The following is a 25928-nucleotide window of genomic DNA, read 5'->3' as shown; positions in this document are numbered from 1 at the left end:
CATTCTATATAAGCAGGTRTACAACTTAAATTTGGAGATAACTAGAAATGTGGGTATAAATGACATATTAACCCTGCTKGAACATGCAAATAGGCAATCAGCTGATGTAGGATAAATCAAGTTTTAATGGTTCTTTTTTTACATATTAGAAAATCTGCAAGTAGGCAGAAATTGGGCCTTACTCATGTCCAGCCTTGATTCTGCAAACAAGCCACTCTCATATTGCWCACTTTTCCATGTTGGACCCAGTGCACAACAAAATAGGAGAGGAACTGAGCCAAAGTTACTCAGGAAATTCAGACACCAATGAACTTCATTTCCTTAACAGAGAGTTGCTTAATCCAGGATCATGAAAAGAGCTCAGAAAGGGTTACAGAATGATAGAAAAAGCAGTGTCAGCCCGCAGTAGGTCAGCTCCTTCAGGGTGAGGAAGGGAGAGGCAGTTGCAATTGCCGTCTGCAGGGGTTTGCATTGAAGAGGAGATCTGTGAACCACCTTCAGACCGTGGCGGGGGCTTAGATCCAGCAGTGCAAGCGAGTGAGTGTTTCACCTGCATCCACTCTGTGCTGCCAGTCCTCACCCTGCCGCCCGGAGAAGCTGGCTCACTGCCAAACCATTGAGCTGCACTATGGCAGGAGAGGCAGGAGGAGGCTGCACTCYTGAAAAGTTTGCAAAATGCAGCCTCGGTGCAGATAAGTCCCTCCAGGCTCAACGTAAAGAATTGTTAGCAGTCAAAGTGAGGTGATGGCAAATCTGTGCAGAACATCAGCTATCTTAAGGGCTAAATGGAGTGAAACTTGAGACGCCTGCATGCTCACCCAGAATAGCACTTACATGGTTAGTCCTCTTGCCTTCGGTAGTGTTACACAAGCGTCAGTATTGCTTCACCAGAATAAAAAAWATGCAGAATTAAGACTTTAAAGTTTGCTTGTGTCAGAGGACAGCATAAATAGATAAATGCTCTCACTAGTCTGCAAACGTAAAAGCAGCAGAGCGAAGCTGTAATCTGACTCTTCCTTGTTTGATGTGTATGCAGATAGGCTACATCAAGGCATATAATGGCCAAGGGAATGTGAATAGATWTAAATGCAGGCCTTCATACATGTTGTAGAAACCAAGAGTAACTCCAGCAGATACAATTCAGCTAAATGTGTTGTAATTTATACTTCAGGAAATGAAGCTAGGTTATAGGCCAGTTTCCTTTAAAGGATATATATATATATTTGCTATAAATTTAACAGAGCTGTTGAGTATGTCTCGGGATTTGGGGCAGGTAAAAGTGAGTTCTAGAGGCACCTGCTCCAGAGAAAATCTAATTGTCCCTAACAAACCTTGCTGTGGTGGGGTTTTTTGTTTTTTCTTCRTTCTTCTTGTGAGGAAGAAATCTGTTTCTCACATTTGCAAATTATTTTCACTCTTGTTCAAAATATGCTTGTTGGAAAGGAGAGGAGAGGAAGGGCCTGGCAAGGGCCTGGCAAGAAGGATCTAAATGAACATAGTCTGAAATTGAGACTCTAAAGAAATTACTGAGGAATAACCTTTTCAAAACCCATGTGAAACTGGGGACATTTGCAGAACATTTGCAAACACGTGACAAATGAAATGGAGAACACTTCCAAAAGGCAGAAAGAGAACTGACAACTTAAGTCTTTTCCACCCCCAATATTTGAAAGAACAGGAACTTTTAAGATATGAAGTTAGGGACTAACTTGATCAGCTTGGTATTCTTGCCTTGCTTAAATTAAGTCAAGTATTCATCCTGCCATGAAGCTGCTCATGTCCTTCCTCGTGGTGTCCTTCCTAGTGGCATCCTCTGTCCCTCCCAGGGATGTGCTGCTTCAAGAACGGATCAGCTAGCAGAGGAGAAGGGGCTGTAGCAGTACCAGGTCTTGGAAATTATATATGCAGGAAGTCATTTTGTACCCATGCTGATGAAATGAAAGCTCAGACCTCCATTTACTGTGCCATACAAAATGTCATCAGTCAGCAGGAGGACCCTTCCCCCAGCTGCTGGACCCATCAGTTTTCTCACTGGTAGAAGGTCCCAGAGCAGAAAGGCTAGAATCATAAGAATATCAAATGCCTCCTTGTAACGCACAGACCAAAGGGTTTGGGCAAGCACGTGAGGTATGGTGGGATAAGCCAGGGTACGGGCCTAGAGGACACCCCCGGTTCTGGGGTGGATGCTGTTGTGTCCACTCATGCCCTGCTGCAGGCAACTGCATGAGCAACGTGGTTGCCTGCTGCCCATTTATAAGCTATTCCCACCGAAGGAGCAGKTCAGGAGAAGTTACCACATTTTCAAGCAAGCCCCGCTGATGCTGCTGTGTTTCCCACAGACGTACAGGAGATGGAGCTCTGAAGGCCGAGGGGGCAGAAGGGGTCACGATGCCCCCATGATTGCCTACGATGCCCTGCTGGGATGCGGCGGTGACTGGACTGAGCTCTGCAACCGCTCCATGTTCCACGGAGGTGAGGGCTGTGCCCTGCGTTTCGGTCCCCCCCGACTGAAATGGCCTTCTGCTCCCTCTCGCACATAACGTGACCTTTGTGGGAGGAGATGTAGCTTGTTGAAAAAGAGACCTCTTGGCTGTACATTCTCGRTGTTCACCAACCTGCCATTCCACCTATTACTTCTGCTTTGCTGGTTTTATGTCCTAAATATTGTTCCTTCAGGAACAGCTGCAACACAAGCCATTAACAGTTTTTCAAATGTTAAWTCATCTAAGTCTCACAGTTTTGCCAGAGGTGCCTGTGAAGTAAAACCAACATCATTTAGTAAAGGGTTGGTGTCTTCTATCACCAAAATGCTAAGACATCTGCCAAAACAACCTTTTAACTGCACACAGCAACACCAAGAGTCTGAGGGAGAAAAATAATACAGTGCCTCAGTAAAAGTGTAAGGTGGAATCAAGCAACCCAAATCTAAGTYCTAGAGGACAACTGATTACTTTCACAGTTTTACACTCCCAGTGGCAGTTGCATCCTGCTGGGCTTTTGGGCCAAGGAACTGATCCCACCGCTTGAATTATCCACTCCATCCGTTGCACAGTGAGGCCCTTCACAGAGTCTCTGCGTTGATAACTCATCCAACCGCTACTGCCCTGGTGGGAGCTCACGACCTCTCAGTGCACACTCCTACAGACACATACCATCACACACCAAGGAGTAGTGTTGCTATAGGTAGACATTTCGAATCACATGCAGTGGTTTAAATGCAGGGTGCCATGCTGTGACRTATTAGAAAGGAAGATGCACTCTCCGCTCCAGGGTGCTTGCCTGTAGCAGAGACTCCTGCGATGGTTACTCTGCCTCCTCTTTCTTCCTGCTTGCAAGAGCTGTTGTGCTGCAGTGGCTTTTCCCCAAACCGAAGAAGCAGTAAGTCTGACTGCAGCACTGACTTTTTCCAACCTGCATGGAAAGGGGATGACAGAGAGTAGATATAAGAGGAATCTGTGTGACCACGTATCACAGAAAAAGCCGATAGGGAATGAACAATCCTGGGCTGTCTCTTCCAGTGCAAGAACTAGGGGAGATCAAATATAAACAGCAGGCAAAAGGTTTGAAACAGGCCAACAGAGATGCACCTTTCACACAACAGGAGAGGTGCATCCTTCTCACCGCACGATGTTGTAGATGCTAACGGCTCGTGTGCGTGCAAGAAGCAAGTGGACAAACTCATGGAAAAAGATTTGCTGAGGGTTATGAAATACCGGGCGAACGGCTCTGGTTCAGGACCGCACAGCACAGATGTACGCTTGCCTTGGGGTTATTCTCTTCCCAGAGGCATCCCCCTCTCGGCACTGCCAGAAAAAAAAAAAAAAGCAGGGTTACGTGAAACTTTGGGACTGAGCCGTCATGGCCATTCTGTCCTTATCTGCTTTCACTCGTGGCTTAGTATCTCCTCCCTGGAGTTTGACTGTGCAGCTACGAGTGACTCTAAGAGAATTTTGCAACTGTGTTTAAATTTGCAGGTGAAAGTGCAGCTACCGGATCTATTGCTGGCTGCTTGTACGGATTGGTGTACGGCCTGAGCAAGGTGCCCAAAGGCTTGTACCAGGACCTGGAGCAAAGGGAGAGGCTAGAGTACTTGGGCGAGAACCTTTACCGACTATCCACAGAGGAAAAGTAAAGCGGTTTCTGCCATTTTCTCTTTCTATAAAGACTATGTCAAACCCTGTAGATAACTGACTGACTTTAATAGCGAAAGGATAGGCTGAGAGTTAGTCTAAATGGCTATATGTAGAATATGTACAAGCGAAGCTAGCTGAATAATTCCGGACTAATTAGGTATTTGCAGCGTTCGTTTTTTTCACAGCTGTAGGGATTTCTGGGTATAAAAATTGCTACTTAAACTGGTGAGAATGGAAAAAAAAATAAAACCTCTTTTGATTGATTTCAGTCTAACTTGCTGTAATACCACTTCCTAAAAAGCTCTGACCAATAATCACATATACAAGATTAATTTTCGGAACTAATGCTTTCCTGCAAAACTAATGATAGTACACTTTTAGGGGGATAGTCTCTGTATATTTGGCGATCCTTCCACCACTATTGCCCTCCTTGTTCACAAATTTAATGTGTCTGTGGCACTTGTAAACCTAATGTTTCACGGATTATCTGCTAATGAGCAGCTGATCCACCCCATCAGCACTGCGGTGCAAGGTATTGTTACACTAGAAGCTTCCAGAAAAGGAAAAGCCAACACTAAAAATACACCTAAGGTAGAGCAAAACAGCAGGGTGTCTAAAATTTCGGAATTACGCTTTTATCATTCTGCAGTCTCATTCCGAACAAACTTTTTAAAAAAACATATAAATGACAAATATTTGTAAATAAATTAATATTGCACCATTTTCTAAGCATCATTCTTTATTTTTAGATTGCACAGATTAWATGTTGCCGTATCAGTATCAGAATTTTTGGCTGAGCTCTTCAAGCAGTTGTAATAGGTCAGCCGTCAGGCTGTGATACATCTCACAAGTCTGAGAAACACTAAAATCCCCAGGAAGAAAACACTTASAACTGCTTCCCCCCCYCCTTTTTTTTTGAGACAACCATCTAATTGTATGGTTCAGTTAAAAGATACCTAATGCAGTAAATAAAATAAATGAGTAGACCTGGGTGAGTGAGATTCTGATGTATCAGCAGKACGGGCACAGATCTGGACTCTCTAACGAAATTCCACGGAAGCAGTAGGAGCAGAACCTGTCCCTGGTGCTTAACCCTATGTGTCACCTCAGGAGCTTGGAAACTGAGGTTTACGTGGCACTTTCCGACCCCCACAGCGAGTGATTGACTGCTTGGTGTTGGTTTCTCCTATCTTTCTCCAGCTGCTGAAATGCATTTTAGAGAGATAGCTAAAAATACCTAAGTACTTTCCTACTCCTTTTTCCATGTCAGCAATTGCTGGAATCGTCACTGGGATGTTATGTGACAGGAAGAGGAGCAGGTGATCTGTGTCATTATGAATAGCAGCCTGCATGGCAATACCTGTGTGACAGTGTTGTCTGTACCACAAGCAATTTTGAATACCGTTGTTTTAGCATGTTTTCTCTTTGCAGCTTTGCCAGGTGCTTTCATGTTTGCTTTGGAGATATGTTAAACAAAAAGGATCATTGGGGCTGTAGCTTTCAATCTGGKGTAAGAGAATATTAAGACTTTCTAAAAACATTCCTTCTAGTTTATGACGCCTCTAGCATAYCTGTAATAAATTCAGCAATAGAGAAGAGGGGAAAACATATCATGCATAAGGTAGGATTTTCTCTAGCACATTGACTTTTCCCCCTCCTTCAGAAAAAAAAAATCACAAAAAAGTAGACCATTGATAACTGCTCCTCCAGAGTATCTCATAGCATTTCCCTCCCAACCTTACCTGCTGGTTGAGGACCAAATTTTCTTTCAGAGACAAATAGGAGAATCTAATCTGAAAGGTGGTTCACAGGGGCTGAACTTCTAAAGAACTACTTTCGCAGTTACAGAAGGAGAACGGTGCGTCGGCCAACATTTCATCAAAAGTGCTATAGAGGCCTAGGCATCGGTCTGACCGGGCAGAGCTGCTGCAGCGGCGCTCATTGCTTTTCTTAGCTATGGGCAATTCATTGACCCAAGGCCATGTGCCTGCGGACATGAGGATCTAAGCGTTAAAGTGCCTTGTGTGCTCCAGCTCGTGACCATTTTATCCGGAGTCAGAACCAATGGACACAAAGTCAGAGCAATTGATCTGCCTCTGGCAATGTCTGCGAGCGGAAGAGTGCTTTCCAATTTGTCTGTTTTTTTAATGAAGTCTCCTCACTGTTGCCTCATCCTTGCTGGGATCTGTCCTGACCGCTGCCCCCTCCTTCCTTGTCCCAGGGCAGCTGGTCTTCTGTGCTTCCAGGAGGTGGAAAACATTGGTCTGGTATTTAAAAGGAGACTCAGGGAATTCAGGGTCAAGAGGGCACTCACTTCTCCAGAAAAAGCTACAGGGACTGGAGATTACAAGTCAGAGGGGTATCTGACGAGTTTCTCCTTGCAGTATCAGCAAACCAGCGCAGCAGTGAGAGGGCCTGAATGTTTTAGTGGGGGGCTGGTAAGAGCCAAAACGACAAAACCTCCGTACCAGAGACAGCAAATCAGAAACTCCTTTGCTCCTTCAGCTGCCTGCTTTTAGCAAACGTTACAGGGCCCCACGGTCCGCTATTCAGAAGCCTCTATAGCACAAACGGAGTGAAGAGTGAAGAGGGGGTTCGTGCATGCAGGGCTGCGGGAAAGTGCTTGGCTCCTTTCGTTATCCTGGGACAGACTCCAGTTGTCCTCAGCTCCTTGACATGGCAGTGTCTGGCACAGAGGCTTTACCTGGGATCAGCCAGCCTCTGGATAAGGTTGCACTGCGGCTGTTGGCGTATCAGGCTGTTGCCGCTCAGATGCTATCRTAAGTGTCATCAAAGTACCTATAAATAAATAAGTAAACTGCCTGTCTGCATCTGAATACACATCTTAATTATTTGTGGGCCAAGAAGACAAGAAACTTTTTAAAATGGCCTCCAGACATCAAAATTATCTGCCCTCCAGACACTGAAGACATGTCTTTATAGCAATACATCCTGAAAGTGGCAGCAGGTGAAGTAGCATCACATCAGCATCCCCTGGGTTAGAGAGAGCCACAGCTGAAGTCTGTGTGAGGCCATTGCATGGCATTAGGGAGGAGTCCAGGCAGCCGCCTCGGCCTCTGCCGAGCTCATACTGCTAGGAAGTGACTTTTACAGAGAGCTCTCTGCTGATCTGAGATTCTCAGTGTGCACAAGGAGATAGCTGTCCTGTTATTATAGGTGGGACAGCAGTTGACTATACAAAGTTGATATAAARGTGACCATGTTTCATTGACAGGTCATTTTGTTTAAGAATAGCTGGTTGCAAGTTGGGAAAAAGCAGTGAAGAACTATTAAGGATGTCTTGGCCCGTTGAAAATGGCAGTGATACCCTCAGATCCTTATACCTGAGGAACCTTAATTCTTTGATCTCCTTGCTGAAGAGGAAGCATACTGTTTTCCAAGCACTGTTACAAGGCAATTTTATTGTTTTCTGAAATGTTCTCAGAATTTAGTTTAATTACATCATGGTCCTTACACAGAACAGATTTCAGATTTACAATGCTGGTTTAATGCTGGTTTGCAGGTTAGGTCATCTTGGAAGGATTGCAGATGCCCTAAATAGGTGYTTTATAGGTTTGTTCATCTGCCATTTTCTGGTGCATATGGAGTCAACCAATGCAATGTGTCTCGGTACTTAATTCTGCATTTCAAAAGACATCATTTGAGAATGCTCTAATGTATGTTTCACCAAGAGCACCAAAGGAAAAGCCCAAACRGATGTCACCAGTAATATATTTTGTAGAAACTGTTCAAATTTTGTAGTTCATAAGTGATTAGTTAATGGTAATACTCCTAACAAAGAGGGTCTGATCTTCCTTCACAATCAATAATAGTTTGGCTATGCTGACTTCACTGGAAGCAGGACTAGTCCACACTCTAYCATGGTTATTTATTTGTTGTACCCAAAGTAGTGCAGAGGGGAGAGGCAAGCAGGGCATCTTGTTCCACTGCCGTTCTGAGAGATGAGAGGTGACCCTAAATCGTGATGGCTTATGGCTCTATGTTTGCTTCTGAGTACACTAGACACTTCTTAGAGAGGACAGGCRCAGTGTTCTGCAGTGGAAAGCTCTCAGTCAAAATATCAACAGGCTGGCTAAAGCAGGAAGAGTGAACCASGATATCTTTAGCCTCAGTTATACCCTGAATTCTGTTTTCTTATTCCGAAAATCCTAGTAGTTGTGACAAACTGGGGTCTTGACATAAAGTGACAGCCTTGCTTCATCGGCTGTGGTTTATTCTGAAGGGAAAGGGTAAATGTTATCACGTTGTGCATGTGGGAGAGGACACCTGTGCTATGCTGAAATGTGGTTATTCCTAATCGAACCCTATGAAGTATTGTTTGTCACATCAGATATACGCCAGTTGTCACGCTTTTTCCTTTTATTGGCCTTTAAAAATATCTACAAAGCCATTATAAATAGACTTTCTTCCATTCAAGATGGCAACTTCATCCCGTTGCTGAGAGATGCAATTTTCAATATGTGCRCTTGAAACGCAGCCAAGCGGACTCCAAATGCCACCACCCTCACGAAGGAGGACCAGCCCCTCACTTTGCAAATAGCCCCCGTAATATCGCAGTGGGGGCCCRGTTCCAATTTCTTCTGAGCTCTGTATGGTACCAGCTGCTTGGGCACAACTGGGCCTTACACAGCCTTTCGAGGCGGACACTCCCCAAGAGAGGAACCTCTCCGCAGCCTCTCTTCGTTTTCTATATGCCGGCTTAATTTATAGAATTTCTGTTTCTGTTTCTGCTCATAAAAATTAATACCCTCCTGGTATGTAGGCTGCATTCTGTGCATGAAGCTATTTCCCTGCACAGTGAAGTAACCTTCCAGATTTTCCCGGTGTTAGAAAGCCGACACCTCTTGCGTTTTTCCTTCCGAGCCCCCTCTATTGTTATTGACTTCACACTCCAGCTTTTGTGCTGAGTCCAGTATTTTATTTAGTAACTGAACCACACCAGTTAAAGCATTGCCTAAATCCCCAGCTGTCCAAGGGCCCGATTCTTCAAACTCGAGTGTAGATCCAGCATACCAGCCTTCTTGCTCCAGATTAAGGGGGTTGTAGTCAAGTGACATTGCCGAGGCGGTTGTTATATCAAGGGCCTTATCTTTAGTTCTGTACTCTTRGTGTGATCCTCTCAGCATACAGATTTATAAGGATAGTCCTGAAGTGGGATTTGAATTCTAGCAAAAAGAAAGTAAAAGACAACGCAAGTCAGGTTTTTCTTTCTCTTTTTTTTACTCTGGAAATATATCTGCTGATTTCTAAACGGTACCAACAGCAAAACCTGTCAGTAGAGGATTTGTACTTTTCAGCCTTGACATTTTGCTTTAATGGTTTGAGTCTTTTGCAAGTCTGTTCTTATAATGCAGAGGCAGAGTTGTCTTCTGCTAAATGCATTCTCATCTTATTTATCTTTTTCTATGCTTTACTTAGCTGGAAAGGCAAATTTCTTCTACGGTGCCCTCATATTGGGGCACAGACATACTAAATTAGAGCGAGGAGTGGCACAGAAGAGATGCGGTCACCCCAGCTAGTGTTGCTTATTCTCCTAAACGCTTCYACTTGTCACAAAGCACAGAAGAAACTGCGGACGGTGCCCTGTGCGATTAAAGCCCTACACACTCTTACTACAAGACGCTTCACAAAGCTTCTAAAGCATTTTGCATGCTCTTTAACAGGCCACTAACTACAAGTCTGTTGAAAAGTTCTAAATTAAAATATTTTTTTCCATTTTACGTATGGTAGTRTGCCATTAAAGCCAAGTAAGGAAGTAGCAGCAATGTTGATGACTTGAAAAGAACATTCATGTTTTCTCTTGTGCAGCACCAAAAGCACAAAGTTTTGCGGAGATAAGATGCTGATAGACCCTTTGGTGCTGAAGAAGAAACTCAATAGGATGGCAACAGAGCAAGGGGCCTTTGCTGTCCTCAGCAGCCTGCTGCTTTACGTCACAGAGCTCGCAGCTTGCGACCCACAGCTGAGCAGCAAGAGGACAAAATGGGCAGAAGGTGAAGAAAACAAGGTGAGTTACAAACTGTCATGCCCAGATCCAAACAGGGGCCAGCGCCCCACCAGATTTCAGCTTTTGCGGTCCAGGTTTCTAAACAACAATCGTGAGCCATACACCAAGAAAAGAAGAGAAGTTGGCAAACTGGTCATTAAGGAAAAACTGTGGGTAAGCAGGACTGGTAATAAGTTAAGCAAAGAGAGAAAAGAAGACGGAAAAGCATCAGAAGAGGATGAAGACACRATGGCTAACGACAGGGCCAAGTGGAATAGCATATGTGGGAAAAACACAGTGAAAAACATTCTGAAGAAATTTTTAGCTGCTGAAGAAAAAGAAGCCAAGGAAAAATCTCTCAGCTGGAAAAAGAAGCAGCCAAACAGCAGTTTACCAAAAATAGTCAACAAGAATTCAGTCCTCTCCAAGCTGAAGGAGCAGTTTGAACAAAGCTCTCTCTGTTCAGCCACAGAGGTGAAAGAATCACTGTTGCGAAAAGGTGGGAAAAAGACTAAAAACTTCCCAAGTAGAAAACCTATTCGTAAGCCAGAGGTCAGAGTGCTGCGCACAGCAGCCATGACAACCACAGATATAAATAGTCCAGAGTCCCAATATTTAGTGTGCTCTACAGTCCCAGTGCCCAGACTCAGTATGGCTACTGAAATTAATCATCCTTGGAGCTGGTCAACAAATAATGCCATTAAGCAGCTTTTTTGTCATGAGATACCGTTAAAGGAAAAAGCAGAATCTCACAGAAAGCCTGGTGTGATAAAACCACCAGGAAATGCAGCACAGGACAGGGAGGACAAAGTACAGCTACTAGTGACACCCAAGGACATGCTTGATGCAAAGAACAGTGCTGAGACTGAAACAGACTCCACAAAGCAAGGACCCAGCTCTAATCCTCATCTAGATAGCTCTTCTACTGCCTGTGAAAATAGCCTTGCAGACTATGTTCCTCCATTGTCTCAACATAGTCTAGACTGCACTGGAAATAACATGTCAGCTGGGCTTGATACATCTTCACTACTGGAGCTTACCAATGCTGTACAACGTGGTAAGGAAGACATTGCACCTTCTAACTTGCCCTACTCTAGCAGAGCTGAAGGATCCCACAAACAAGGCCCCAAGGATACTGAAGCAAGTGAGATTCCTGAAATAATTATGTATGTATACAGTCCAGAGGAAGCTGACACAGAGGTCACAGAGCCAGAGAAAGATCCTTTCTTTGCAGTCCAAAAATGTTTTCCAGAGCAGAAAGTACTGGAAAATATGCTACCATTTCACTACCCAGGAGTTCAAGCATCTCATAAAGTTGAGCCTCCAAGGGATGACCAACAGTTAACTCTCAAAACATCAGTTGCTGGCAAAAGGCCACCAAAAGACAAACATATGGCATTAGGTTTTAGAGAAAAATGTTCTGAGGAAGCCAAAGGAGGAGAGAATGGTCACAGTGAAGACAAGATATTCCCTACTTGTAGCAAAAATGATAGTGATGTCCCAGCTAGAATGGAACAGGAGATACCTAACTGCCAAATGCAAAATGAATCCAAAAATAAGGAGCCACATGGACACCAAATGCTCAGCCCACAAAATAAGCTTGGTAATTCCAATACTGACATGCCAAATTCAGATATAAATCAGACAAAACACACACTTTCCTCAACTGAGAGCCAGAAGAAGAAGCCTGGTGCTGCAGAAGAAGACTCCATCTSTTCTGACTGGGAAAAGAAACAAAGCCCTTTACCAAGTGACCTTGTGAAGCACAACTSTTACATCGTAGAAGAGGATTTTGAGAAGGACCAATTATCTTCATCAAATGAAATGATGAATCATGCAAACAATCGAGCCCTGGGCAGGAGTACCTTGACTGACCTGGAGACCTGTCACAAGCCAGCCAGTTATTTCATTAAGCATGAAGAGGCCAGTGCAGATGAGATGCCTTGGCCTGATTCTAGGACATGCCAAGCATTTTCACCAAATCCTTTAACGATGCCTACGAGTGGGATTGCAGGGCAAAGAATCCACCACACTCTTAGAAATCCTCCAACCCTTCCACCCATTGATCTGATGAGCCAGGAAGCTCGTGATGTGGAAGATGAGCATATCAGCCATGGCTGTGAGAAGCATCAGCTACCCTCTTCAGATGAATCAACAAACCGTCAGAATGACACTAAAGAGGAGAAGAAAACTGCACCTGATTTGGAGAACCACCAAATGCCGTCCTCAAGTCATGTGACAAAATATGAAAAAACTGTAACTGAAGAGACAAATACATGTCAAAACTTTGAGAATTATCTTTCACTTTCTACCAAGAAGCAAGGCAAATATGAAAATAAAATCATACTGAAGAGAAAGTCCCTATCACCCTTGGAGAAGAATCAAGTACCAACTTCAGATGATACCAAGAAGCATGAAAGTGATATGCCGGAAGAGAACTTGTTTCCTTCAGCAAGTGAACTGGTGTTACATCAAAAGAAGGATCCAAGAGATACTAATAAAGTCCCTAAATATAAGAAGCACAAGCTCCTGTCATCAGATGATGACATTAAGCATGAAAATGATAAAACAGAGAGGAATACAACTACAGGAGAGAGAAATGCAAGTGATACTATGGATCGTGACATCAACACTTCAAATGAGAAAAATTCTCATAGCCCTAACACATCCCAATTACCTTCATCAGAACATGATACCAACATCCAAGGAGTGAAGAATAAGGGACAGGTTTTGAAGTGTCTAACGCCTTCAAGAGATTTAGTGAAACATGAACATGATATGGCAGAAGATGAAAACATCCGCTGTAATAATGAGAAACACCGCCTGTACTCATCAAAAGAGCCAATGAAACATGCAAATGACACTGCAGGGGAAAGAAACATCAAGTCTAACTTCAAGATATATTCAATGTCACCAAGAAAGCATGACAATAAGACCATTGATGAGAAGAACGCCTCTCATAATTTGAAAAATGAACCAGTGCAGCRCAAAAAGAATAGTGGAGGAGAGAGGAATACTTTGCGTGATCCTAAAAATCAAACACCACCATCAAATCCTTTGGCGAAAAATGAGAAGGAACTCCCCCCTCTAGAAACACAGAACCAGATGTCACCAGGTGACTTTGTAAAGCATGAAAAAAAGTCAGCTGAAAAAAAGACTAAGCATACCTCTGAGAAAGCCCAGGCACCTTCAAACAAACTGATGAAGCCTCGGGAAAGAAGTACTTCAGGAGAGAGGAAGCAAAAGACACCAGCAGCAGAGGACATTAGGACACCTGAAACAAAGGCTGGGAAAGAGAACAATGAACATCAGCATTCGGGGAAGGACCAGTCTCCTCCTTCAAGTAAATCAGTGAAGCATGAAAGAAATGCTTCAGAAGGAGAAAAACAACAAGCAATATTTGAAGATTTTAGGAAGTCTGATACACATGCTGCAAAAGAGAAGAACAAAGATCCAGGTTCCAGGAAATACCGATCAGCATCTTCAGAAACGTTGGTTAAGGCTCAAGACAAAAATACTCTAGAACAAAAGCAACAAATATCAGCACCTACAGGGTCAAAGAAACCCGGTACCAATGATGTAAAATTAAAAAATAGAGATCCAAATTCTGAGAAGTCACAGCCACCTTCCTCCATCAAACTGGTGAAGCCTCAGGAAAGAAGTACTTCAGGAGAGAGGAAGCAAAAGACGCCTGCAGCAGAAGACACCAGGACTCCTGAAACAAAGGCTGTGAAAAAGGATGATAAACATCAGCATTCTGGGAAGGACCAGTCTCCTCCTTCAAATAAATCAGTGAAGCATGAAAGAAATGCTCCAGAAGGAGAAAAACAGCAAATATTATTTGAAGATTTTAGGAAGCCTGATACACATACTGCAAAAGAGAAGAGCAAAAATCTAGGTTCTGGGACATGCCAGTCACCATCTTCCAAATCATTGATGAAGCCTCAAGAAAAGAAGAGCACAGCAGAAAAGAAGCAATCAACACCACCATCCGATGAAAATATAAAGTATAAAGCCAGTATTCCAGAAAAGAAGAGTGAACCCCCTAAAACTAAGAAATACCAGCTATTCTTTTCAAATCAAACAGAGAAGGATGACAATGACAATGATAGCACAGGAAAGGAAAGCTCTGTGGGTAATTTTAAGAGCTATGAAGCTCCATTGCCAAGAGATGGTATAAAACGTAAAAGTGATACAGTCCCAAAAGAGACCATTTGGTCTGATAGTAAGATGCACCAAAAATCATCATCATTGACGGATGTATCAAAATATGAGAAAAATCCCACTGAAAATAGAAGAAAACAGCCTAAGTTTAAGAAGTACCGAACACTCTCTTCAATTAATTTAATGAAGCACGAGAAAGATACGAGTGAAAGGGAGGCTGGTTGGCAAGCAGCTGGTAAAACCAATGACAGAGAAGCAGAACTGGACGACAGCTCTAAAACAGCAGCATTCTCAAAATACACAGTAGACAGTTACAGTGAAAGACCCTTAGATTCATCTTTTAAACCACTGATCATTAGAGTAGCTGATACTTTTAAACACCACAGCTAAAATACGGCTACAGATTAGTAAGAACTTCAAATTGATCATGCCACTGATTCACTCGATCTTTCTTTTTTCCTTTACTCTCCAGGGCATTATATTATCATTTTGTAATCACAAGGACATTGATGTGCATTTATCTGTGCTGGGGATTTTCCTTTCTTAAGCGTTAGCCTGAAGGCATGAATGAATTTAATCACTGCAAGTATATTAGCTAATTATTGAATTAACCCTCAGTTTATAAATTAAATATGAGAAGGGCTTTGAGATCAGTGTGAACTTAGTCCTGCTCCAGTCTCTCTTTGCTAAATAATGGGTTTTGTTTGTAACAAAGACGACTGTTCAGGGTGGACTCTCTTTATATTCACTTATTCTAATGAAACTCTGCTAGTACTTCTTYCAGGAATGGTGGTAGGCAGTGTCAGCTTTAATTATGTCAAAAAGTGCTTATTCTAAGCTCTGTCTTTAGATAGATTAATGGGAAATGTCGATGTATTGCTGCACTGGATGACATAGTTAATAGAAAGAGYGAGGAAAGCAAGGGAAGGCTTCTTTTATCTGCAGAAAAATCCTCAAAGGAYGTTAATGTTACAACAGGATTTACTACAGATGAAATGTTCAGCCTGATTAATATTATTAAAACAGTGATTTAACCTCCTTTGAAACTATTTGTACTTTGGCTGTGTACATGTTGGCTTTTGTAAAGATACGCCACRTCACACTACTCTTAATTACTGCAGGTAAACATGCAACACGTACAAGAGCTGAGCGAAGCTYGGTAGAGAGCCTCTCACGAGGATAATTTAAACAAGAGAGGCTTAAAACCTTGCAGGAGGAAATCAACTCTTCCTGGGGATATCCACCTGGGTCTGAACCTTGGGGAGCACAGACTTAAGGTGGGCACTGCAGCTCACCTCTAAAGCCTCAGGGAGCATTTATCCTACAGCGTGAAGGGAAACGGGGTGATAAGGGCAGCCAGCATCCCTGGAGCCTAGGAAAGGGATGCGACTTTCTGTTTACACTAGCAGCAGCTTGTGCGCAGAGCCCGCACACGCCAAACTTCATTGTGGAGCAATGAGGACGGCTCCTCTGTTGCCCACTGATGAACTGAGCATCATAGCAAGACCGCGGCGGGTAGAAATGTTGCAACAGGACTGTCCCACATTGCTGTTTCCCGTACCTATGTAATAGCGCGTTCATGCAAAGCCTTGCAGTGGAAGAAGGCCCTTTCTACCGAAAAGGCGTTTCTTTGAAGGCATATCCTAAGGACTCAGTTAGCTTTTTCCACTGCCTGCCCATACGCAGACCTTGGCTCAGGTACAGTAAAGGTTAGGCTGCTTGGAAAGCCAATTAAAAATCCGGTCACTTAAGTGGCTCAAGGCTTCAGAAAGTGGCAGCGCTAATCAGGAAGGGAGAGAGCTTATGCAAGGAAGGTCCCGCTCCCCTGCAGCAGCAACTGCCTCTGAATTTTGAAGATGTTCTCTGCTATGGCCCCCAACATGCGTGTGGCCTGGCCATTGCTCCAGCCCGGGCTGGCAGAGCCCCTCGAGCGGCTGCCACGACGGGTGAGCTCAGGAGCAGGCTGGCAGCAGGCTCAGTGCACCCAAGCCCCACACATGGCACCTGTGCCAGGGACAGGGCTGGGAGGCAGAGAGGACGAGCTGCACAGGTTACCCTGCCAGCTAAAGAGATTTAGACTTTGCTTTCTTTTCCTTTAAGACGTGTCACAAATCAGGCTTTCTGGCATCAAGAGGCTCGCAAAACGAAAATCACATTTGTAGACCATATCCATCCTCAAGCTAGCRGCTCGGTGGAATTTATTTGGTGTACAGCACTGCCCTTCTGCACAGAGGTGCCGTATTTCACCTGCTGAGCTATCATGAGCTGCCAACCCTAAAAAYTACCTTGTACTAAACCTGAAATGTTATTTTTACTATCCATGATCCCATCTCCCATCTGAGAAAAGTCCTTACAACATGAAGAATTTGAACCAGACTGGAACAGTAAATTCTCTGTTTATTAGCTGGCTTTTTTAAAACAATGGACAAATCTGCTGGGGCAGGAGAAGCCTTTTCATTTTTTTTTAATAGTCTTTTAAAATAAATCTAAAGTGTTTTTTTTTGCTTATTCACAACTGGAAAGATCATCACATTATAGTAAATTAGAGGATTTCTCCTGTCTGACAGAAAGCTAATCAAATGTTAAGCACTACCGCCCAGCTGCTCAGTGCCTACCAGGTGGCYCTCAGTTCTTCCAATTTACACCCAAAATGTCTGTTTTTCTCGACAGAGACACAGCAGTAGGAAAATCAGATGGAACACTTAATGCTCAGGACAAGTCAGGCACAGTMATCTTGTGGGAGTTAATTTTTACATTTCTACCTGCCGCCTTCTCTGCTGGAAAGAAGTAAACCGTCCATTCAAGTCAATTGACCGCTCCTCCCTGAAGTGCACTTAAAACATGACAGAGATTGGCCCTAAATGCATCTTTAGGTGTAACGCTTCCCTTAAGCAAATAACACAGTTTGTTTTCAGGAATTAACACAATTAAATCTTGAGGAAAGGAGGCCATAAAAATTCTCATGATGATCAGAAGAGTGTTTGGTGTGTCTTGCAGTTTGCAGCTCAAAACTAGCCACTCCTGCCCATGCTGGCAGGAAATTTAGCACTGGCCATAAGTAAAAAAAAAAAAATGCCACAAATATTTATTTAAGAAAGAATAAGAGTTGGGTGGGAAAGAGGGGCAGGTATAAACTATGTCACCTGTGCCAGAAGAGGTGCAAATGGTCAGGCTCCAAATCCAGTAAGAGCCTTGCCCCAAGGTACAACCTAGTGTATGAACATAGGAGAGTGAATCTRCAGAAAACCATGTTTCAGTCCCAGTTCCTGGCTCCAGTGCCCAGGGGTCTTTCCTGGTCCTCTTTGCCCAGAGTGAGAAGCCTTGGGCTCTGGCTCCCCTTTAAGCACATCCTTCCCCTCGTCTGGCACTTCTGCTGACTTTTGTAGTTTTGAATGACTGATGTAATTCTGTGCCGTTCTGTTCCTACGCTTCACTATAGCCTTCGGTTCTACTATAATGCATTAGGGACAAACATCTCTCAAGGGCACTAAAGGCATTAGGTCCTCATTAAACTTAGCAGTTTTTTTTGTTTGCTTATTTGTTTGTTTGTTTGTTTTGCCAGTTTGGGTACTGCTTCTCTAAAGGCCTGGCTCAGATCTAGATAGAGAAAGACTATCCTACCAAGCTAGACCAAACTTCTTCCACATGGAAAATAAAGAAAAAGCAAAGTCCACACATAGAAAAGGCTTTTCAAATCTGTCACCAAATATAGTGACATAGTTCAAAATTTTAGATCCTAAAGGAATTTTCCATACTTTTACATACAGACATTTTTACTGTGATCGGGCAAAATGAATGGCAACATTTTCCCAGGCATTGCATGTTGTTTTGAATCCTCCAAAGCTTAACTTTCCAGGAGTTTTTGAAAGCCTGAGTAAAGGTGGTCTGTAAGGAGCACCACGACTTTCAGCTAGAACTGGGGCATCTGAAGTGTCCCAAGCAAAGAAGTCGGTCTGAGAGGAGCATTTGGTGGTTTGTGACAAGGTTGAAATTGAGGCAAGTAGAGAAGCCAGGCAGGTTCGTAGAAGCAGCCATCAGTGAAGTATTCAAGTTTTTTTAATGTCCTCTCTAATCAGACCATAGCAGAGAGCGCACCTCGCRCTTCACATCAGCAAGGCACCTCTCAGATGGACTTTCAGAGGGACCACATTTTGACAGGGCCATGAAGCGAACATCACGTCCGTATTTTTGTGGCTTGAGGTGCTGAGTGAGCTCAGACAGAACCTGAGGAAAGGTTGAAAACTGCCCGCGACACACCGCCGGCGAGGCCGCTCTGCCCCCCCTCTGCTTGGGAAGGGCTGCTGAGCCACGCTGGCCAAAGGGGTCGTCCCTGTGAAACCAGAACAAGGAGCTCCTGCTTGCCGGTATTTTGTTTCAGCTGAGAGAGAGCACACAAATCCTGTAAAAGCTCTCTCAGCAGAAAGTTCCCAGACCCTGAGGAGAATTAGCCAAAGAATACAAATTAATGCTACAGAAGGAGGCACAAGCAGTCCATCTCAAAACTAGGAAACATGCCGTTATTTTTCTCCAGTGCAGACAAGGAAGAAGCAACTGTCCCTGTAGTATTATCTGATTCCAAATTGTTCTCATGCAATAGAAGTGTAATGAATGCACATTTCTGGGTCCAAACTGTGAAATAACTTAGTAATTTATCCACTTCTTCCACAGCTCTCTCCAGACAACCTTTAAAACATGGTGCATGACAAAAAGACAGGGACTAAGTCCTAAAGCTATAGGATTTACCTCAGGTTTTGCCTCTTGTAGTGTTCTGGATTTCAGTGGAGCTGGTAATAAAGAGAAAGCACTAAAGAGAGGAAAATAGATTTCATATGAAAATGCATTTTTCCCCCTACATTTCAGCTTTTTCATTTCCACCTGCAGCCAGCAGATACCAGCAGACAGGTACTATTGGATACTTCAGTAAAGCCTCCCTCTCTGACATGGCTCAGATTCAGTCTCTCAGCTACTGATAGTAGAAACGCTCCACCTAATGGCTGAATCTGTAGGGCGAGTTAGGAGTGAGTGCTGATGAACGCAGAGTAAACTTCATTCACTGCAGGAAATATTAGCAAGACGTAGGGAGCTAATTCTTCCCCTATTCCAATTCCAGCAATTGCACACCATTCGAAAGGAGCTTGTCTGGGTGTCTAAAAAAAACATTACAGATAATAACTGGGGATCTTTATAGTTTTGGAGGGAAGGTGGGTGCTGCTGAAGACTTTAAAGGACATGTCTCTTACCTTAGAAATAAACACTCRTGTATAATCAGCTATTAGCAGAAACATTTTTAACTACTTCACTATGTGCTTTCCAAAATGCATTATGCCCTCTATGTTTTATTCCTCTTTCTCATTTCTGTGAGCATCTCTTTTTATAGAATGAAGCATTTTTCTCTCCTTGACAAGAACTTTCARTCTAGAAAAAATCTGAGCATCTGCTGGGCATCTGCTTTCCTGCCAACTAAACAACCTTTCATACTGAATAGCAAAAGAATCAGCAGGCCAATACATGTCTCTCTTATGACCAGAAGGACCTGAAAAAATTTTGGGAATTGCTATGCATCTCCTATTGCTGTATGTGACTTGTCCTTAGWGTACCCTCAGTTGTTTATATTCTGCTGAGCTACAGATGCAAGAACAGCCCTGAAGAATGGTGTGAACTTCACTTGGCAAGCAAATCTTGCAGCAGGCTTTCAGTGGTGCGTGTAATTCAACAGCAGAAACAGACTGCCGGGAGAAAATTTCCTGAGATAATAAAGCCATACAAATCTACTACGTGCTGAACTGGTTATCTTCAAAAAGGCACCAATTAGCTAGTGCGGCCTATATTTTCAGCAACAGCTAGTGACGCTGGATAACCAACATGGGACACTTTATTAAAAGGGTCTAATTTTTCAGGAAGTGCTCAGTGCTTGCTCTCTGAAAATCGAGCTCCTTTTAAGGTGTCTCGTGTTAGGCACCCAAAACCYCTTTAAAAAAAATAATTCTTGGAGTATCCAGTTTTCTGAAATGCAGGAGAGTTTCACAGGTAGATGCATTCCCCCTGCACCTACCAAAAAAAGCCTATGAACAGAACTGATTTGCAGGAACAAGCTGGTACCTGGGAACTGTGTGGGTGAATGCAGCCAACGCGGGTCGCTTTTACCACAAGGAACTGCAACCACCACCTGCAGGCTCTACAGGTTTTTTGGCCTGCACCATAGCAGGCAAGAAAGGAGGGAATCTCTAAGACCACTCTAGCCTATGCAGGGAGGCAGGAGACCTTTACCTAGTTGGGGTGCTGCCTAAAAAGAAGGCAAGTCCTTCCCATCTCTGTGCTCCTCAAGGCTTCCTCAAGGAATCAGAGAGACAAAACTGTAGGACATCTCAGAGCCAGTTCATCCTGACCAAAAAACAACCATGTTTAGTCAAGTTACCTCATTAGGATGAAATACTTGTGCCCCCTGGGATCTGTAAAAGCACAACAGATTATTCACCCTCAGCCCTGGATTGCTAGCACTGGTTACTGAAATCTTTCATTCTTCTAAAGAATGGGAACAGTGAGGGCAGCGGTGATCCAAGCAACCCAATAAGGTCCCATCAAATGTCTCTGCAAATGTCTGTGCATTATTTGTATGACTGAGTCTTCTTGGTGTGTCAAGAAGATGAAAATAACAAAGCCATACCAAACACCGAGCTTGTAATCGTTCTGACATTGCCAAGGAAGGAGCACCAGAGAGAAAGACCAAGAGCGCCTGCAACTGTCTGATCAGTATGCAAACTGCTTCCCTTGCCTCCAGGAGAACTGACACATGCTGAGCTTCACGGAGCAGCTGGGAATAGGTAGAAAGGCGGCGCATTAATTATGCAGATGTCAGGGCTTTGAAAAGAGCTCCTCAAGCTGCATTTCCCACAGCTTGCTCCTGGCTGCCCCGGCTCCTCTGGCCTCCTCCAACCTGGGCACCAAAATGACTCCAGCCACCAAATCAGGAGCAGCTACAGCCTGGGGAGCATGAACCATGCATACAAGCAGGCAAAYGGTGGGACAAGCCTCTGGCCACCCAGACTGCCCATCGGGAGAGGGCAGCTGGCCAGGGCTGCATGACACCACACAACTTCTTATCTTGCTCTCTCTTGGTGATGGGAGCGATCAAGTGCAACCTGAATCGAAGCTGACACCACAGCAGGACCAGATTGGGGTTGTGTCTCCGTGATTTCGGACTGGCAGAAGAGGCTGAGATCACGGTGACCGCATGAGTACCCGGAAACTGCGAAAGGCCTCGGACAGCTACTGCTGGCAACCCAGAGCTCCTTCAGGGAGAGCTGGCCCTTGCCGAAGCTGGGCTTTCCTCTCGTCCCACAAATTCCAGGGAAGGAGAGAAAGTGGTCCGGGGAGGAGGGCTCCCCGTGTGCCATGGTTTCAAATGGCTTGAGTTCAAGCCTGTCCCCCCAGCAGACACAGGCTGGCCATGCCCCTGTAGGTTCTTCCTCAGCCTGCGCTGCCYGCCTGCAAAACAGAGGATTACGTGGGAGACAGGGGAGCTCGGGCGCTAGCTGTGATCAGAGTTGTGCTAGTCTGGATCAACCACCTGGATACTGGAGGAAATCAGAACATCTGGTGGCTTCATACCAATCTTTACTGTTGTACTACATGTCTGCYGCCTCTTTCAAAACCCTTGTTACCRACCCAGCCCATCCTCAGCTCCTTCTGCTCTGSCAGTGCTAATCCTCTAAGGGGCACGTCCATGTGAGATGGTCACTATGTGGGACAAACAGGGTGGAGGACAGGTGACACTGCGGTTTGAGCCCTCCATCGGTGTATAAAGCACCACAAGCATTTGTGGGCTCAGGGTGTTGCCTTTCCAGTGAGGGCATGGGAGAGCTCAGAGAGGTCTTGATCCATGCTGGGGCCTCTAAAGCTGGCCACCACTCYCTGGAGGCAAACCAAGCCTGGAGATAACTGCCGGGAGCGTGTGTGTTTCAGAGCTCTCTTTTAAACTGGCAGTGCTTTTTTTGGGCTGTATCTGTAGTCAAGTTGTTGCTCCTCTATAATTGCTCAAAATGATGCCAGCAGTTGCCTGGGGTCTTCTCATGTTCCTCTAATGTTTCCTTTCACCAGCTTGTAAAAGCTATATTTGAACAYGGCACAAAGTGTGTATGTGTTTAAAGTGTCTGAGAGTGTGACTCCTGGTAGGAGTAAGTAAGAAGCTAAATGTCATTAAGGATTAGAAGAAACAGACTTGTAGAAATACCACATGGAAGTGAGTACTTTAGTACAAGCTGTTCCTAAGAAAATATAATAAAATGCAGGTAAGTATCAATATCTTTTTTTCCTAATATAGTAATTCTTCCTGATTTCAAAAGAATCCACTTCTTTCTATACCCTACTTCTCCATCTGTTTAATGGGAAAGAATAACAAGGATTTTTTTCCTCTCCTGGTTGCCATTCTKTGTATAACTGGTACACAAGTTCTTTGGGACAGGCCAGTCTGCTCCAAATGTATGTATCATCTGTGTAGCTAGGACCAAGATATCCACTGAAATTTCAAAGTTATGCTAAAGCTCAGATTGAAGATCACTCATATCATTTTTATTAACTTCCATCTCTCATTTTCAGAATTCAYGTAGAAGCTGAAACATAGCACAAGCACAATTACAGGTGTTCTCTTTAGAAAGCTCAACACAGAGGCTTAGTTTTATGTTTAAAACCTAGTTCACCAAATTATTTATCTAAAAAGAGTGCTCACTGCTGTCTAGTGTATACAATTAGCACACTACTCCAGGCAAACTGAAACATAAAATCAGATCTTTCTTTATGTTTCCCTTTTTGAAATTCAAGTTTAAACTAAAAACCAGATGTTTGCAAATTTGCTAAACTAAGAGGAGATCAGCTTCCATTTTCTAGGGGTTGAAGTACAGTTCAACATCATTTCTGAAGGCAATCTCCACCATGCTGGTGGAGATGTTAAAATTCCCCTCTGAGCACCATATGGCTAATGAAAGATTGCAAGGGTGCATTAAGTCAACCAGCAGTGAAGCCCTCCTGAAGCTTTGACAGCTTCCACCAGGCAGCGTCTGCTTTGGTGGCTGCTCTTGTGGTAATTTGATGGCAGTGGTGCAGCTCCCTTTGCAGCAAGAGAAACCACAGGTGGGACAAGACACCGGTCCCTGATAAGAGCTGGATGAGACCATGACAAACACAGTTCACTCTTGCTGCTAGGAGTAGTGGGGCTAAGTCTGCTCTGAGTTATGGGTAGGAGATACAGCACTAACGAGGCTCTGCTGTTTCTCATTAGCGTGCTGCTTGATGGTATTTAGGACACAGTTTACAAGCCTGGCAAAGGCAAGGTTGCAGAGTTCCTGTTTGCTCTGTGCTTCTAAGCCCTCTGTAGGTGGCTGCTGCTGGGGGAGTGGGACTCAGTGTGTTTTCTGTTTGGCAGTTTTATTCCAAATGGAGCAAAACTGAGATTCCTTCTGTTTCCATGCATTTTTTTTAAGAGCTGAATTGAAGAAGTATTATAAAAATGAAGCATCTTCTTTTGAGTTTTGACTTTTTACTGTCAATTGCTTGTGACTGTGGTTCCTGAGTACTACAATAAGACAACCACTGAAATATGCTAACTTTTTTCCTTGAAATTTATTTCAAGTAGAAAAATACATGCTAATAATGTTCCTCCATCCTGAGAAGGAAAGTTCAGGCTTCCTGATACACTGTGTTTTGGTTTCTTTCTCAAATAAAATATGTTCCCATGGAAAAAAAAAAAAAAAACTTTTGAAGACATTATTATGAAAAATTAAAATTATTATGAAGAAACAGAATGTTCCAATCAAAAACACGTTTCATGGGGAAACCATTGATGGTTAGCAACAGCTAATGGAGCGTGCAGAAGCTGCTATGGCCTGGGATGGGAGCCTAAGGTGACAGGAGTCCTGCAACTTGATCTTTCCTTGTAGCCTCAGACAGGACCATGCRTGATGACACTGTGTTAGCAAAGGAAGAAGCAGCCTAGAAGACTATCAAGCTATAGAAGACCATCAAGCCAATGCTTCTGCATTTTCAAAACAATCCACCGGGACAGGAATAAGCTCCAGAGATAGCAACTCTAAACTTTCTGAGGAAAACATCCAAAGGGCAATTTCCCTTTATTAATTGGTGCATACAAGAAGGGGAAATCCTAAGACTGTCACAAGCAAAGGTGTCCCTGAGTTTGTGGGAGTGTTTTGCTCCAAGGTCCTTGTGGGTGGTCGTGCTGACCTGTAGATGGCGAGTTTTCCATTTGGAGGAGTGGCTGTTTCAGGGAAAAAAGGGGGGGGGGAAGCCCTTCATCCTTAGGGAAACCTGATAGCAAATACTGTTTGAAGTGGATAACTAAGAGTTAACCTTTCAGTTTCCCAAATGCCTCTCCCATGATGCATAACTCTGTATGCATGACCGATCATCTACCAGGCATCAGGATTTTGCCCTGAAGATGATACTATTACAACTTTGGCTAAATATTAAGCGTTCTAACTTGAAATGGAAATCGGGAACCTCACCACCTGCTTCAACAGGATCCACAGTCCACGGTGTAAAATTGTCAAGATTTCTCTTTCCGGAGGCAAAGTGGAGGTATATGACGATCACACGATCATTTCATTTTCTGATTCCCTCCTATGTTTTTAGTAATGCACTGACATGAAGAAAGAGGTACCCGTACTGACTGACTGACACTAAAGGTACCACTGCGAGGTCCAAGACATCTGCAGAATGACTTGCAGCGTTACTAACCTCTGGGCTATCATGAGCCAAATTCTCTCAGGAGGTCAAAAATTTTATGCTTGGTCCGCACTGAATGACATAATTTTAGGAAAATGTTTTCCATATGTTTTTCATAATCCATGGCTGTATTTTAAGCTCATCTGGGCTCCTTCACCAGTGAGCTAGTAAAAATATCAAGTTGAAAAGAGTACTTCTAATACACACAAAAAGACGTGTTTTTCTCTGACTACCCAAATGGAAACTCCACTTACTCTAAATTCATCCTTTGACGCAATCACTTCCTATTGCTGGCTTCCCTCTCTTCCTTTCTACTTTCCTCCCTTTCCCCTTATATTTCTGTCCTGTCCAAGGGCTACAGAATGAGGCTGGCATGTGAATCATGTATTTCCAAGAAACATAAACTATATACTCTGTGGGTCAAATTTTCCATTTATTTTTTCAGTTAAGATTTATGAGCCCTCCAGAAGGCTGCATGGGTAGGAATGTCTTTCTAACATCTAACTCCTCATTAATTCCTGGGAAAACCCCTCATACAATCAGAATTTTTGATAATTCAAWAGTTTTTCCATTTTGAAGTTTCTCTGTTATTGTGTTTTAAAAAAAGCACTCACAGATATCCAAAAGATATTTTTAATGCACTATGTTGATCAGCTATACAAATGCACATATATTCCATTTTGGTTGCAAATCACAAACTCAGCTACAATTTGGGGCCCAGATAACTGAAATATTTGTTTTCTCTGGAAGATTTTTCCATCTCTCCTACTCTCCTGTGCCGTACCCCCTCCTCTGTGGATAGCCTGGGATTTTCCCTTCGCCACCATCCCAGGAGGAGCCCCGCAGTGGAAGAAGGCAGGAGAGCCCTTTGCCCTGTGCAGCCCTGGGCA

At 43.7% G+C, this 25928-nt stretch overlaps 1 protein-coding gene across 3 annotated transcripts in view; it reads left to right on the top strand.

Annotated features, from left to right (window-relative positions):
* The window catches only part of ADPRHL1 (ADP-ribosylhydrolase like 1), a 43921-nt gene extending 18458 nt beyond the window's left edge, over positions 1-25463 (top strand). For 2 of the 3 annotated variants that reach the window (XM_085320819.1, XM_085320818.1), the window contains 3 exons: positions 2340-2472; positions 3975-4128; positions 9963-25463. In XM_085320819.1, coding sequence (XP_085176945.1) covers positions 2340-2472; positions 3975-4128; positions 9963-14694 — 5019 coding nt within the window. In that variant the 3' untranslated portion in view covers positions 14695-25463. The remainder of the gene's footprint in view (positions 1-2339; positions 2473-3974; positions 4129-9962) is intronic. The other variant, XR_014897768.1, reaches the window with a different exon arrangement.
* The last annotated feature ends 465 nt before the right edge of the window (positions 25464-25928 follow it).

Source organism: Rhea americana, unplaced genomic scaffold, assembly GCF_003343005.1.
Source record: "Rhea americana isolate MKP2758 unplaced genomic scaffold, rheAme1 scaffold_66, whole genome shotgun sequence".
NCBI lineage: Eukaryota > Metazoa > Chordata > Aves > Rheiformes > Rheidae > Rhea > Rhea americana.
Note: the sequence above shows the minus strand (reverse complement) of the source record. Positions and strands in the feature narration are given on the sequence as shown.